The sequence below is a fragment of the Leptinotarsa decemlineata genome, unplaced genomic scaffold (genome assembly GCF_025532065.1).
Source record: "Leptinotarsa decemlineata unplaced genomic scaffold, Ldec_3_MD MMD2_tig00000199_RagTag_RagTag, whole genome shotgun sequence".
Lineage (NCBI taxonomy): Eukaryota > Metazoa > Arthropoda > Insecta > Coleoptera > Chrysomelidae > Leptinotarsa > Leptinotarsa decemlineata.
In genome coordinates, this window is record NW_027412544.1 from 16,645,312 (window position 1) to 16,662,230 (window position 16,919).

A 16,919-nucleotide genomic window follows, 5' to 3' on the forward strand; every position below is an offset into this window, starting at 1 on the left:
TTTTAATTCCTCCTGACTCTCTGCTGATACAGCTAAAGACAACGTCATCTGCGAAAAGAGTGAGAGCATATTCATTACAGGTGAAATAAGTAGGCAGATCATTTACAAACAACAGAAAGATCAGCGGACCTAACACAGAGCCTTGAGAAACTCCAGAACATATATCATGATAGTCTGATTTCATATCTTTTAATCTTGACGAATATCATACGATCTGTAAGAAAGTCAATGATCCATTCTAGGAAGTCCCCTCTTAATCCTAGATTATATAATTTGCTCTCGATGAATTTAAAATTTAAAAAATCGAACGCACGTGACTGATCGAAGAATACTCCTGAAAACATTCTTACCACTATCTAAAGAAGCGTATATGATTTATAAGAATCTCCAAGTAGCTGATTGAGTGGACTGGCCTTTGCAAAAACCATGTTGAGAATCGGACAGGATCTTAAACCTTGATAAAAATCTTAATATTCTCTCATTCACAACCTTTCCAAAAATTTTTGAGAAAATGCTTAGCAGGGCCATGCGGCGATAGTTTGTAATATCCAATGTGTCATCCTTCTTATGAACCGGTATGATCATGACTGTTTTTAGAATTGAAGGGAATTTGCCACTTGTGACTGATAGATTCAACAAATAAGCTAAATGTTTTGAAATGTGTAACTTAATTTCTTTTAAAATTCCCACTGATATATTATCAATTCCTGTACTTTTTTTTATTTTTTAGACTGTTAATTACTGCGTCAATTTCACATTCGCTAACGGGCATAAAGAAAAAAGTATTCGATTCATTTCCACAAACCGTGCATACGGATGATCTATTGTCACCAAAATGGTCTGTTAAGCTATTTTCTACCACTGAAGAGAAATAGTCCCCAAATATGTTCGCAACATGATCTCTATCTGTGATTACTTTATTATTATAGTTGAGAGTGATATCTATTTGAATTTTTTTTCTGTTCGTTTTTTTGTTGACTAGGTTCCAAACTGTTCTATTTTTATTGTTAGAATTCTTAATTACATTTTCATAAAAATTCAACTTTGAAGCTTTCATTAATGATCCATAGTCTTTCTTCGCTTTTTTGTATGCAGCACGAGAATCTTCCTTGCCTATATTTTTTCATAACCAATGCATACTTTTTAAATCAAGACTGGCCTGTTTCACTTCAGGAGTTATCCAGTTATGTTTGTTTTTGGTGGACGATTTGTGTTTTTTGGTCGGACAACATTTATCGATAGCATCACTTATAATATTCATGAATGCCAGAAAGCTCTCATGTATATCAGTTTTGTTATATATTACATCAAAACTGGTTTTGGACAATGTCGAGGAGAGTTGTTTCAAGTTATACTCTGATACATCTCTATACATAACATAAGATTGTTCAACGATTTTAGATTTTTCTAATGGCATATATATTCAGTGGGCATACTTGAAGACTGGCTATAAATCAAATCATCTAAAAGAACAATTCGTTCAGGCCATCTATCTAAAAATCTCCAAATATTATTTTTGAATCCAGACTTTAAGCATTACTTATTGAGAAAATTGTTACAATATTGATGAATATATGTCATAAATCTATCATTTAACCTGTTTGACAATTGGTTTTGATATTTGTACTGTTGATCAAATATTGGCGTGAAGTTATCCACAGATTTCTGGCCACACATGCTGACGTAGAGGAAAATAAAAATCTGTGGTTGGGATACGAAATTATTAGCACCCATACTAATATCTGTGGCTGGAAATACCTATTCACTAGGTTGACTATCTAGTGTTTAACTTTTTTATGGAATCTTGACTAGATTGACGCATCAATAATCGTTTTCTCATCAACAATACAGATTTAGGGAATAATAAAATTGTAAATATTAGACTTACTTCCAATAACCCATATAGAAATGATATCAGATGATGTGCGTCCATCAAAATCACACAACTTCTATAGTTTCTTGAGAATATTAACTTGGTGATGACACTTTTCTCGTCATCTAAACAGATTTCGAAAAAGAAATTGTTGAAACAATCAGACTCATTTTTGAGATTCCTTGTATTCATGAAAATCACACAACTCTTATAGAATCTTGGGTAGATCGATAAAGTGAAAACTGTTTTCTTGACACCCATACAGATTTCGAGAGAAAAATTGTTGCAAAAATCAGACTCACATTTTAAAACACCTTGTAGAATTGGAACCAGGAGATGTGCGTTCATGAAAATCACACAACTGTTAAAGAATCTTGGGTAGATTGATATAGTGAAAACTGTTTTCTTGTCACCCATACAGATTTCGAGAGAAAAATTGTTGCAAAAATCAGACTCACTTTTTATAACACCTTGTAGAATTGGAACCAGAAGATGTGCGTTCATGAAAATTACACAACTGTTGAAGAATCTTGGGTAGATTGATATAGTGAAAACCGTTTTCTTGTCACCCATACAGATTTCGAGAGAAAAAATGTTGCAAAAATCAGACTCACTTTTTAAAACACCTTGTAGAATTGGAACCAGGAGATGTGCGTTCATGAAAATTACACATCTGTTGAAGAATCTTGGGTAGATTGATACAGTGGAAACCGTTGTCTTGTCACCTATACAGATTTCGAAAGAAAAATTGTTGCAAAAATCAGACTCACTTTTTAAAACACCTTGTAGAATTGGAACCAGGAGATGTGCGTACATGAAAATTACACAACTGTTGGAGAATCTTGGGTAGATTGATATAGTGAAAACCGTTTTCTTGTCACCCATACAGATTTCGAGAGAAAAATTGTTGCAAAAACCAGACTCACTTTTTAAAACACCTTGTAGAAATGGAACCAGGAGATGTGCGTTCATGAAAATCACACAACTGTTGAAGAATCTTGGGTAGATTGATATAATGAGAACTGTTTTCTTGTCACCCATACAGATTTCGAGAGAAAAATTGTTGCAAAAATCAAACTCACATTTTAAAACACCTTGTAGAATTGGAACCAGGAGATGTGCATACATGAAAATTACACAACTGTTGAAGAATCTTGGGTAGATGGATATAGTGAAAACCGTTTTCTTGTCACCCATACAGATTTCGAGAGAAAAATTGTTGCAAAAATCAGACTCACATTTTAAAACACCTTGTAGAATTGGAACCAGCAGATGTGCGTACATGAAAATTACACAAATGTTGAAGAATCTTAGGTAGATTGATATAGTGAAAACCGTTTTCTTGTCACCCATACAGATTTCGAGAGAAAAATTGTTGCAAAAATCAGACTCACTTTTTAAAACACCTTGTAGAATTGGAACCAGAAGATGTGCGTTCATGAAAATTACACAACTGTTTTAGAATCTTAGGTAGATTGATATACTAGAAATTGTTTTCTTGTCACCCATACAGATTTCGAGAGAAAAATTGTTGCAAAAATCAAACTCACATTTTAAAACACCTTGTAGAATTGGAACCAGGAGATGTGCGTACATGAAAATTACACAACTGTTGAAGAATCTTGGGTAGATTGATATAGTGAACACTGTTTTCTTGACACCCATACAGATTTCGAGAGAAAAATTGTTGCAAAAATCAGACTCACATTTCAAAACACCTTGTAGAATTGGAACCAGGAGATGTGCGTACATGAAAATTACACAACTGTTGAAGAATCTTGGGTAGATGGATATAGTGAAAACCGTTTTCTTGTTACCCATACAGATTTCGAGAGAAAAATTGTTGCAAAAATCAGACTCACATTTTAAAACACCTTGTAGAATTAGAACCAGGAGATGTGCGTACATGAAAATTACACAAATGTTGAAGAATCTTAGGTAGATTGATATAGTGAAAACCGTTTTCTTGTCACCCATACAGATTTCGAGAGAAAAATTGTTGCAAAAATCAGACTCACTTTTTATAACACCTTGTAGAATTGGAACCAGAAGATGTGCGTTCATGAAAATTACACAACTGTTTCAGAATCTTAGGTAGATTGATATACTAGAAATTGTTTTCTTGTCACCCATACAGATTTCGAGAGAAAAATTGTTGTAAAAATCAGAGTCACTTTTTTAAACACCTTGTAGAATTGGAACCAGAAGATGTGCGTTCATGAAAATTACACAATTGTTAAAGAATCTTGGGTAAATCGATATAGTGAAAGCCGTTTTCTTGTCACCCATACAGATTTCGAGAGAAAAATTGTTGTAAATCAGACTCACTTTTTAAAACACCTTGTAGAATTGGAACCAGGAGATGTGCGTTCATGAAAATTACACATCTGTTAAAGAATCTTGGGTAGATTGATACAGTGGAAACCGTTGTCTTGTCACCCATACAGATTTCGAAAGAAAAATTGTTGCAAAAATCAGACTCACTTTTTAAAACACCTTGTAGAATTGGAACCAGAAGATGTGCGTTCATGAAAATTACATAACTGTTATAGAATCTTAGGTAGATTGATATAGTGAAAACCGTTGTCTTGTCACCCATACAGATTTCGAGAGAAAAATTGTTGCAAAAATCAGACTCACTTTTTAAAACACCTTGTAGAATTGGAACCAGAAGATGTGCGTTCATGAAAATTACACAACTGTTATAAAATCTTGGGTTGATTGATATTGTGAAAACCGTTTGATTGTCACCCATACAGATTTCGAGAGAAAAATTGTTGTAAAAATCAGAGTCACTTTTTTAAACACCTTGTAGAATTGGAACCAGAAGATGTGCGTTCATGAAAATTACACAACTGTTATAAAATCTTGGGTTGATTGATATTGTGAAAACCGTTTGATTGTCACCCATACAGATTTCGAGAGAAAAATTGTTGCAAAAATCAGACTCACTTTTTAAAACACCTTGTAGAATTGGAACCAGGAGATGTGCGTTCATGAAAATCACACAACTGTTAAAGAATCTTGGGTAGATTCATATAGTGAAAACTGTTTTCTTGTCACCCATACAGATTTCGAGAGAAAAATTGTTGCAAAAATCAGACTCACTTTTTATAAGACCTTGTAGAATTGGAACCAGAAGATGTGCGTTCATGAAAATTACACAACTGTTATAGAATCTTGGGTAGATTGATATAGTGAAAACCGTTGTCTTGTCACCCATACAGATTTCGAGAGAAAAATTGTTGCAAAAATCAGACTCACTTTTTAAAACACCTTGTACAATTGGAACCAGAAGATGTGCGTTCATGAAAATTACACATCTGTTGAAGAATCTTGGGTAGATTGATACAGTGGAAACCGTTGTCTTGTCACCCATACAGATTTCGAAAGAAAAATTGTTGCAAAAATCAGACTCACTTTTTAAAACACCTTGTAGAATTGGAACCAGAAGATGTTCGTTCATGAAAATTACACAACTGTTATAGAATTTTGGGTAGATCCATATAGTGAAAACCGTTTCCTTGTCACCCATACAGATTTCGAGAGAAAAATTGTTGACAAGGAAACGGTTTTCACTATATTGATCTACCTAAGATTCTATTACAGTTGTGTAATTTTCATGAACGCACATCTTGTGGTTTGAATTTTGCAAGGTGTTTTAAAAAGTGAGTCTGATTTTTGCAACAATTTTTCTTTCGAAATCTGTATGGGTGACAAGACAACGGTTTCCACTGTATCAATCTACCCAAGATTCTTCAACAGTTGTGTAATTTTCATGAACGCACATCTTCTGGTTCCAATTCTACAAGGTGTTTCAAAAGTGAGTCTGATTGTTGCAACAATTTTTCTCTCAAAATCTGTATGGGTGACAAGACAACGGTTTCCACTGTATCAATCTACCCAAGATTCTTCAACAGATGTGTAATTTTCATGAACGCACATCTTCTGGTTCCAATTCTACAAGGTGTTTTAAAAAGTGAGTCTGATTGTTGCAACAATTTTTCTCTCGAAATCTGTATGGGTGACAAGGAAACGGTTTTCACTTTATCAATCTATTCAAAATTCTATAACAGTTGTGTAATTTTCATGAACGCACATCTTCTGGTTCCAATTCTACAAGGTGTTTCAAAAAGTGAGTCTGATTGTTGCAACAATTTTTCTCTCAAAATCTGTATGGGTGACAAGAAAACGGTTTCCACTATATTGATCTACCCAAGATTCTATAACAGTTGTGTGATTTTCATGAACGCACATCTTCTGGTTACAATTCTACAAGGAGTTTTAAAAACTGAGTCTGATTGTTGCAACAATTTTTCTCTCGAAATCTGTATGGGTGACAAGGAAACGGTTTTCACTATATCAATCTACCAAAAATTCTATAACAGTTGTGTAATTTTCATGAACGCATATCTTCTGGTTACAATTCTACAAGGTGTTTAAAAAGTGAGTCTGGTTGTTGCAACAATTTTTCTCTCGAAATCTGTATGGGTGACAAGGAAACGGTTTTCACTATATCAATCTACCGAAAATTCTATAACAGTTGTGTAATTTTCATGAACGCACATCTTCTGGTTACAATTCTACAAGGTGTTTTAAAAAGTGAGTCTAATTTTTGCAACAATTTTTCTCTCGAAATCTGTATGGGTGACAAGAAAATGGTTTTCACTATATTGATATACCCAAGATTCTATAGGAGTTGTGTGATTTTGATGAATACAAGGAATCTCAAAAAATTATTCTGATTATTTCAACAATTTTTTTTTGAAATCTGTTTAGATGACAAGAAAAGTGTCATCACCAACTTAATCTACTCAAGAAACTATGGAAGTTGTGTGATTTTGATGTACGCACATCATTAGATATCATTTTTATATGGGGTATTGGAAAGTAAGTCTAATATTTTCAATTTTATTTTTCCCTAAATCTGTATTGTTGATGAGAAAACGATTATCAACGCGTCAATCTACTCAAGATTCTATGAAAAAGTTTTACACCAAATAGTCCTAATAATTTCACGTTCAACATATAGTGAATAGTTATTCCCAGCCACAGATATTAGTACGGGTGCTAATAATTTCGTATCCCAACCACAGATTTGTATTTTCCTCTACGTCAGCATGTGTGGCCAGAAATCTGTGGGTAACTTCACGCCAATTGATCAAATAACATATTCTGAAAATCATTTTTAAAGTGATTTTTGTTTCTTTCTATACTGTTTATTATTATTATAAGGAAGATCCAACTCGGCAGAGTTCCGCATCACCGTGACACGCTCTTTATGATGAGAGGGCGCCTGGTATCTCGAAGGTTCTGTTATTAACACTGAGTGAACTCAGAATCATATCCTTTCGGCACAGGTACACACCTTAGGATGAGTTGTCATTTAGGAGAACTTATACTTTCACGAGTGTTTTTTATTCGCCCAGTTCATGGAAAACAAAAAAATTGTTGTTTTTGATTACTAAAGAAGTTAAAATATTCTATATTCATCTATATATAGTCTTTACACCACTAGAAACTCAATTTCACATATTTAATGTGGTTTGAAAAAAAGCTATGTAGAATATATCATCATCCAAACGTCAAAAAAAAACAAAATTGTAACTTAACTCTTATCTGACCTACTGATTTTGAACAACAAATGATTTTTTGAATACCATCTTTTAGTATGGAAAAGTTGAGGCGAGAAACGGAAGAGGCAGATACTCTCAAAAAGAAAAAGGAACTTGATGAGAGTGAGCATAATCCATCTTACGGATATGGAGGTAAATTCGGAGTTGAGAAAGATCGAATGGATCAGTCAGCAGTAGGGCATGAATATGTTGGAAAAGTTGAAAAACATGCCTCACAGAAAGACTATTCCTCTGGATTCGGAGGAAAGTATGGAATTCAGACTGATAGAATTGATAAGGTATATTATTGGGATTGAATATTAAATCTTGCTTGTATTTTATTGTTATTTCAGCAATTTGGTTTTCATTTCCACCGTTTTACTTCGGAAAAATATTCTGTATTTCAGTGAGGATTCAACACTCCTGAAAGATTGGTTGAGGATTAAATTTATCACAAAATTAATATAAAAGGTCTCTCATAGCAATTTATGACTGAAATAAAATTAACGAATCTTATACTAGAAATAATTAAATTGCTTTGTTGATGGTTAGAGCTACCAGCCACTATTCATTTTTTAGAGTGCTCTAAGTTGGGATCATAAAGAGAAGATTGAAAAACATGCGTCACAGAAAGATTATGTTTCTGGTTTTGGAGGTAAATTTGGTGTTCAAACTGACAGACAAGACAAATCAGCTGTAGGATGGGATCATATGGAAAAAGTGGAAAAGCATGAATCGCAAAAAGGTATAGTTTATTATTTTCATTAATATACATCATAAAGTTCAAACAAATAATAGATTTGGTATATTTAATTATTTTCAGACTACAAAACCGGCTTCGGGGGTAAATTTGGCATACAATCTGATAGGCAAGATAAGTCAGCTTTAGGATGGGATCATCATGAAGCACCACAAAAACATGAAAGCCAGCTTGATCACAAAAAAGGTTTTGGTGGTAAGTTTGGAGTACAAACTGAAAGATTTGATAAATCTGCCGCTAACTTTGATCCCCCTAATAAAGTTGGAACAAATTACACAAAAGTTAAACCTGACATTGGTGGTGCTAAACCTTCAGATTTGAGAGCTAAGTTTGAAACAATGGTAAGTTAGTTTCAGCTATAAACTTTTTTTTTTGAAATCCAGACAAAATATTTTATTCAGGCTCAAGAAACTAAGTCAGATTCTACAGTGACATCTTCACCAGCTCCTCGAAAAAATATCCATGCCAAAGCCGCTTTGTTTTCAAACATAAAAAAAGAGGATCCAATTTCTCCATCCACCGAAAAGGTTCCGACACCAAAACAACTTGATCATTCAAAAACTGCCTTCCTAACTCAATCTAGTCAACAAGATGTAACTCCTGTTAGTGTTGAGAGCACTAAGTTGGATAAGACAAAGACTGCATTCCTGATGCAGGCAAGTCAGGAACCAGTGGCGAACAATGAAGAAACAGTTGCACCTAAGCAGTTAGACCAAACCAAAGTTGCTCAGTTTGATGCTCATAGTGAAGAGAGTGTGATTGAAAAAGAAAATAATATGGTGAGTGGAAAATGAATATGGAATATTTGCTAAAATTCACGTTTTTTGGTATTCACATTATTATTAACAGTTTCCTAATTAAACTAATGAATATCACCTCGGGGAGCGATCAACAATTTTTTTTGTATCCTGACCTTGTTCAACCCCTAGGGGTGTTGAATAAAGAACGCCGTTTGAATACCAATAGAGGTCGTGAGGCCTGAGGAGTATGTGTAATATCTACTACCAACCTGATTAAAGGAATTTTTCGCAGATTCGAAACCCTGCGTGAAGTGAAGGAAACCATTCAAGATGTAATACTAAACATTGTTTTGATCTAGTTTGTGCAAATCCTTACAAAGCCTTTTCTGCTATACGGCAGATGAAGTCCAGCCTAGAAGAAACTGGCCTGCTTAGTATAAATTATGCATTGATTTACTTACATTCAAGCTTGATCATCATGGCTTGGTGAAGAGTAAGAGATCTTATCAGAGGTTTTGTGGCTCAAAAAGTATCCTGAGGTTGATATTCAATCTGAACAGGCATAGCTGCCAAACTATCGTTTTAGGAAAAATATTATAACCCTCATTTCCATTTACATTTTGAAATGTGTTATATTCGCCAGACATAACTTATTGGTATTTGCGACAAATGAATTTTAACACAACACATAGCACTCCACTCCTGAAAATTCTACAGCACAGAACGTCATTATGTGCGAATTCTACATGGGACAATGTGATTAGTTATGACAATAACATACCCAAACAGCTGAAACAAATAAACAATGCTAAGGTATTTCACAATAAAGTTAGGATGTTAATAATAAGAAAGTGTTACTTGAATTGAAGGGGTTATATTTTTAGAAGTGATAAATTTTTGGGAAAGAAAGTATCACTCGAAAATGATCATTGTAAAGAAAATATATATAATTAAATTGCAATATATACATACTTAATAACAAGTTTCAAAGGAAAATATTCAACTCAAAATAGAGGTTAACAGCGGGTGTTAACATTTAGCATTATTTATTTGTTTCGGCTTTGGTGACAGTGTTCCATGTAAGTGCAATTTATTACCATTCATTTAAAGTAGAACTCATGTGAATGATATCTGATTTTTATTCCACAACGAATGTTTGAAATACAAACTGAGTAGAGAAAAGTATCTTCTGTGTAATTCAGTGTTCATATAGAAGTATTTGTTTCGAAAGAATTTTTTTCATTCGTGTAATTCAATGTTTATATGAAAATAGCTGTTTCAGGAGGACTTTCTTTCAGTTTGTGTCTGAAAGTTACTTCTTTGCATGATCTACACATCCATGTATAGAGTTACTCATTTTAAAATTGATTATTTCCTTCATTTCCTTGGAAGATTCTCTCATCCTTGTTTTTTGTATCAAGATGGAGTAGTAGAAAGCCAAAAACTTTCTTTCCCAAAAAAGTGTTACTATTTACCAAAGCTGAAACAAATAAACAATGCTAAATGTTAACACCCGCTGTTAACCTCTATTTTGAGTTGAATATTTTCCTTTGAAACTTGTTATTAAGTATGTATATATTGCAATTTAATTATATATATTTTCTTTACAATGATCATTTTCGAGTGATTTCTTATTAGACGTAAATTCATTGCACAGTGGCGCATCCCAATCGAACACTCGGTAAAAGAGCTCCTTTCGCGAAGCTCGAGAAAAAGACGATACCAATACGTATCTCATGGTGTACTCTAACACGTTATATATTTATTTATAGCTCAGAAAAAGATAACCTACGAATTAATGAATCAACGAACTCTAAGGTATTTAACAATAAAGTTAAAATGCTATTAATCAGAAAGTTATACTACAGTTACCAAGACTTCATAAATATTAGACACAGATTTGATATGATTCTCAAAACGGGACCAATAATTATTGTTTGTATATATATTTGATTTTTAACGGTTTATTCTCTGACCAGTTTGAATTTCTGTTTCAATTATTATGTTTGTTTTTTACAACCCATGTAAAGACTTACTCGCTCTACGTGGACAACTTGAGTCTTGCTTCGGGGTGACAATTGGATTATGTACATTGGCCGCGGTGGTAGTGCGCCCGACTCACGATTGAAAGACCGTGAGTTCGATTCCCGCCTCGACCAGATATAGCTCGCACAAGTTTCTCAACTTCTGAGAGTTGTCGTTCGTACGGGGGCGAAAGATCGTTTATATTTTTCATTAGCAAGTGAGGTCCTTACTCTGCAACAGAGCTTCTCCAACAGTTTCAGCCTCTTGGTTGGGTAAGGCTACTACTTCAGGCCATTTGGAGAAATAATCCATCAGGACCATTAAGTACTTGTTACCAGATATGCCCACAGCTAATGGTCCCAGAATGTCAACGGCGATTCTCTCGAAACGCACCCGCTGAGGTACTGCTTCAATTTTTCCCTCATCCTTGTCTTGGAACCCTTCCTCGAGGTGCACAGGTCACATCGCTTGTACCACTTCTCCACGTTTCAGTGGAGCTGTTTGAGTATATTAGAGATACACATCTTTGGGAGGATTATCTGGAGCTTGTGGTTTCTTCCATCCGTGCTTTAACATTTCCGAATGAGTAGGTCAACTCGAATGCACACGGAGTCCCATTGGAACCAACAACCCTTTTCCTACTGGCCGTGCTTGGAAATTTCTTTCCACTCCGGCCTCACTCCTTTGTTAATCCATTCAAGACGGGGTCCTCCTTTTACACTTCTGTGATATCTTGCTTCGTCATGAAGATCCGGATCCTCCTTTTGCACTACAGTGATATCTTGCCTCGTCATGAAGGTAGGGTCACCCTTGGAAGCTGTTGACGCCTGTACCACACCATGGTCAGGTGATTCCTCACATCTTTCCTTTTTGATGCCAAATTTCAAAATCGTAAGTTTTGAGTCACCTGGATATTTGTCTTTCTGGGGTTTTGGAGTTGAGGAGCCAGCAAAGAGCTAAGTGATCTCAACTGATTGAGAATTTATGGCCGTATAAAAAGTGGTCCACTGTTTTAACCACTACAAGGAGCTCTTTCCTGATGACGCAATAATTTCTTTCGGATGTTTCAAGGGACTCACTGAAATAGTTAATGACGACTTATTTTCCTTCTTGTACCTGAGAGAGTACTGACCCTTTTCTATGTTGGGATGCATCCGTGTCAAGTATAAACAAGCCCGTTTCGTTTGGGTATGCTGGGAGAGCACTTGTCAAATGTCTCTTCAGGGCAGTAAATGCTTGCTGGTAGTCTGGATACCAATCAAAAGGGGGTTCTCCCCTCTGGCTTTTTCCAAGTCCTTCACTCAACGCCGGTACTAGCTACAGAGTCCAAGGAAGCTTCTTACATCGAGCTTGCTCTTCGGTGTTGGCCATTCTTGCTCTTCGGTGTTGGCCATTCTTGCTCTTTGGTGTTGGCCATTCTTGCACTGCCTTGATTTTCTATGGATATGTTTCAACTTATTTTGAGGACACAACATGCCCCAAGAAATTCACATTTTCCTGAAAGAGACAGCACTTTTGGGATTGATCTGCAAATGAGCATTCCACAGCCTCGTCAAAACTATAATGTCAACACTATAATATTGACAAGATATACCAAGTATGTTTTCCAGGTGAGTCTTCTTAGCACCAACTTCATCAAGCGTTAAAGTGTTGTGTGTGCATTGTAAACATAATCCAAACAGTATTAACTTGAACCGATATAATTCATTGCCGGTTAAAAAAGGCAGTCTTCTCTTAATTCCCATAAGGCTGAGAGGGCACATCCAACAAAATTTTCTAATTTACAACTTTCAACATTTTGTTTCTTATATCCACCATGAATCCGTAGGGAACATGCTGCTCAGTCCCACAATGAATTCGTCGACGATGTCGGTCACTAACACTTTCGTTTCTATTCCACAATTTCTAAGCCCGAGTATCACTTCAGTTTCTATATAAATCGTCAGTCTTTTCTCTAATGGCTGTTTCCAGAACGGGTACTACTGATAATTTCTTCAAACTGCTTGTATTGGAAATGTCCTCGTTGCTCCAGTATGGACGGTGAGAGGCACTGGCAATAATTCTGAAATTTATCGATAACTAAACTGTTACTGTTGCATCCTATCATGGAAATCGAATATCTGGGGGCTTGGGATGCAGCAGCGGCCTTAAATGGTCTGCAATAAGTTGACTATGAAGATTCACGATAAAAAAGGTTGGTGTTTTAATAAAACTACTGCTAGAAGGGAGAGATTTTGTTTCCGATTTGTATTTTTCTACAGTGATCCTTTTCTGCTCCGCGGATGCTTTCCGAAGTTCCCGTAATACCTATTCAAATTTTCTTCCCACTCCTTCTAGCTCCTTCACCAATTTTCTCTCAACGCCCTCAATCTTTTTATCGACTACTTCTACAAATCATTCATTTGAGATTTTAATTCTTCAATTCCTTCAGGGCCTCTTGCAAAGCCTCGAACATTTTTTTGAACATTTCCATCCCTTCGTCATTGATACTCCTTATTTTCACCATAAAACATAAAATTTACAATTATTCTACTTTTGACACCAAATGTTGAGTTTTTTCCGTGAATTCGACAATAATTGACCAAAGTGTACATTTGAACTCAACTTATTTCACTACCTCACTGACAATACAACACAAAACTTTAAACTGAACTTCAGATTAATAGACAAATGTCTATCGCCTTATTAGCTCATTTCGTACCGCACTTTTCACTAGACTAGCCTCCTTTGTTTGTTGGTAGTGCTTAAATATCCCAATAGAAGTCTTGGGCCGATAGGAATATTCTCAAAGTGACGCGTAACCTAGAACGATTGAGAGGAACAATTAGAGTTGACTAAAACCAGCGGCGGCTGGCGTTATTTTTTTTAGGGGATAATTTACAAGAGTATTTATTTTTGTTTTTCAAACATGTTTCAATGTAATCGTCACTCACCTGTATCTAATGTGTTAACAATGGTTAATAAATTATTATTATTATCTGTATGTATCTCATTGTATTAATAAACTGGTTCATGAATGCAATATTCGAACTTGGCTGTGGACTGTGAGAATTTTACTAATGAAGACATCATCAACAGAAAACTCAAAACGATGGCAATGCAACGACCAAGAAGACCAACAACTGCGATGTCGCTTTCTGTCTCTCTGCAGCTACCAAACTCAAAAAAGTTGCTTTCATGCAAACAGTGCAACAAATCTATTCTCTGACAATTATATTTTGGGACATTCCTCTTACACACAGATAATTTGTAATACAGGGCAATAGGCACTTCGGAGTTTTGAATTAATTCATTAACCATTTCATTGAAATGTAGATCCTAATAATAACATCAGTCCATATTCTGAAGAAAGCTTGTTTTCAATTCAAAAACAAAATAGGATTTGAAGTAACCCATAATGATCATCACCATAACATGAGACAAGAAATATTTACAACCATCTAGACACAACACTCCACTTTATCAAAAATACCTGCATAGGAGATATCATGGTATTCAGACATTTTGAAGCTGCAGTGTGGCCATTTTTATTATAAAAATATTTTTATTCCATGAAAGAATTTTTCTCCTCTCAAAAATCCACTTTTGTATCAACATCATGTGCTATATTTCTATATCTTATCAATGTCATTTCCTTTTGTCTGAGATAATTTAAATGACCAGTGACGTCGGACATGATAGAAAGAATTCATAACAACGTTGTTTTTGAATGTTGATTTCATGTTATTTATCGTTAGCAGTCTTCTAGACAGGAAGTGGCAATGAACAGTGTCATCAATAGAATCAACTGCAAACTCAAAACATGATCCAACAATCTATTATTGCTATATCTTCTTACATTGCACTCTGATCTTCATTTGATATTATATGTTTCAGTAATGTGAATTCATTATTTTTGTTACATATATGTGGGTTTAAATAAAAAGTAACACATTTGATGAAATTGAAAATATTCATTCAATAACTCAAAATACTTTACACTTAGTCAAATTATACTTTAAGTATATTTCATTATTTCACTTATTACTATTGCTTCTAACCTCGTCACTTGTTTTGCTTTCCAAAATAGTTTTTGAACTGCATCAAATCTGCTTCACACAATTATAAAGTGAATGGAGAAATAAACTTCCCACTAGTATAACACTGTCTAATTCTCTATATTTCAACATATTGATTATTTTTTCACTTATTGAAGATCCGGCAATATTTTTACATTTCATGTAGTAAAATCTCATGTCATAGTTATTTCGGTCATCTTATAGATTTTTTGTTCCATAAACCATTTTTTGTCAGAGTGGTCAAAGTTGCCTGAACAATGTATATTGGAATAGTTTAAGTGTTCCATATTTTAGTTATAATTCATTTATCACAGGATTGTATGTTTGTTTTATGATAGTGGTTTTGATTATCTCTGAAAATGCTAGTAATTGATAACACAGCTAATATATTCAACCAGTTTCATTAGATGACTTTTTACACTTGAATGTGAATATATACAAGTGATAATGTCCATGCTTTGATGTTATTGAAAGACGAAAGTTTTTCTTCTGAAAAAAATACTTCAAAGTAGAATTTGAAATACTCTATGATCTGAAATGCATTATCTCCATTTGAGTAAATAGTTATACATTTGATATAATATTTTGTTCCTGGTTTTGTTGTCAGTATGCTTCACATGGATTTCATATATTTAACTACATTGTACAATTGAAAAATTGGACGAATCAAAAAGAGTTTAACCAGCTAAAAATTTTATTTAAGTTTATTCTTTATGACAAGAAAAACATGTTATTTCTGCATGTTTTCCCATAATGGTAAAATTCATTGAAACAAGAATAAATGAAGTACTCAGTGGAGGGCATCCCATTCCTCTAAATGTACATATTAGTAAAATTATATTCTCATATGTATTGTTACGTTTTTCCCCTTGGGTTAACCAATAATTGACTACACTGAACAATTATCAAACTTAACTTTATTTCACTCTTAATACAACAAAACACTTTAACTGAAACTTCAACCACAGTAGAGCTCAAACCAGTACTCTCACTCTCCTCGGAACTTTTGATGTTTGTGTCTCCCAGTTTTTTTTTTTGACTACTGTGCATACATAATTATCCGCCCGGAGTGGATTTGTCAGCGTTTGACATTTTATATACTGCTCAACAAGTGAATAATAGATATAAACTCCTCGACAGTAAAACAAATTTCATGGAAAATTAAATGGGTGTTTTGTACTAATGTAGAATATTATGAAACGCTTTGAAGTTTTTATTAAAATCGATTTGAAAATAAGTTATCGAGGAGCTAAAGGAACTTGCAACTTCAAACATAGCTTAATGACATCCAGAAATTGTGCTACAAATTAGAACACAACAATTTAATTGAATTATTCATTCGTTCGTTCATCAAGCCCTAAATGAAAATATTTATATAATTTGTATCTGCTACATTTTCATATACAATATTTTGTTGCGAACCTTGTATGTGTCATAAGATTGCATACAAAAAATAACATGATAAAGAATAATCAACACATGAATCAATGCTCATGTTACAATTATAATACTTAACTATAAATGTTAAGGTAATATGCACAAAAGAAGAAAATTGTATTTATAAATGTTGCCAAAAGCGGTAATTACGTGAAAAATTTTAGACATGCAAACGTCTCCGATTATCGAGGCAATTCACGAAGCATCCAAAAACAAGCTGGGATTTGATCATGCGCTGTGTAATTTAATACCAAAGAGTGAGAATACTGACTTTACTGGTTTAAGGTCTACTGTGCTTCAACTATTATTCAAATGTCTATCGCCTTATTAGATCGCTCTGTACGACACTGTCCGCAAAACTTGACTGTATCGATAGGCTGGTGGATGGCTCTTATATTTGGCAATCGAAGG

At 34.3% G+C, this 16,919-nt stretch overlaps 1 protein-coding gene across 1 annotated transcript in view; it reads left to right on the forward strand.

Annotated features, from left to right (window-relative positions):
• Positions 1–16,919, forward strand: part of Cortactin (cortactin) — a 44,424-nt gene that overhangs the window by 14,601 nt on the left and 12,904 nt on the right. The window contains exons 2-5 of the mRNA XM_074173073.1: positions 7,544–7,787; positions 8,068–8,233; positions 8,312–8,589; positions 8,650–9,027. Of these exons, the coding sequence (XP_074029174.1) occupies positions 7,544–7,787; positions 8,068–8,233; positions 8,312–8,589; positions 8,650–9,027 (1,066 nt within the window). The remainder of the gene's footprint in view (positions 1–7,543; positions 7,788–8,067; positions 8,234–8,311; positions 8,590–8,649; positions 9,028–16,919) is intronic.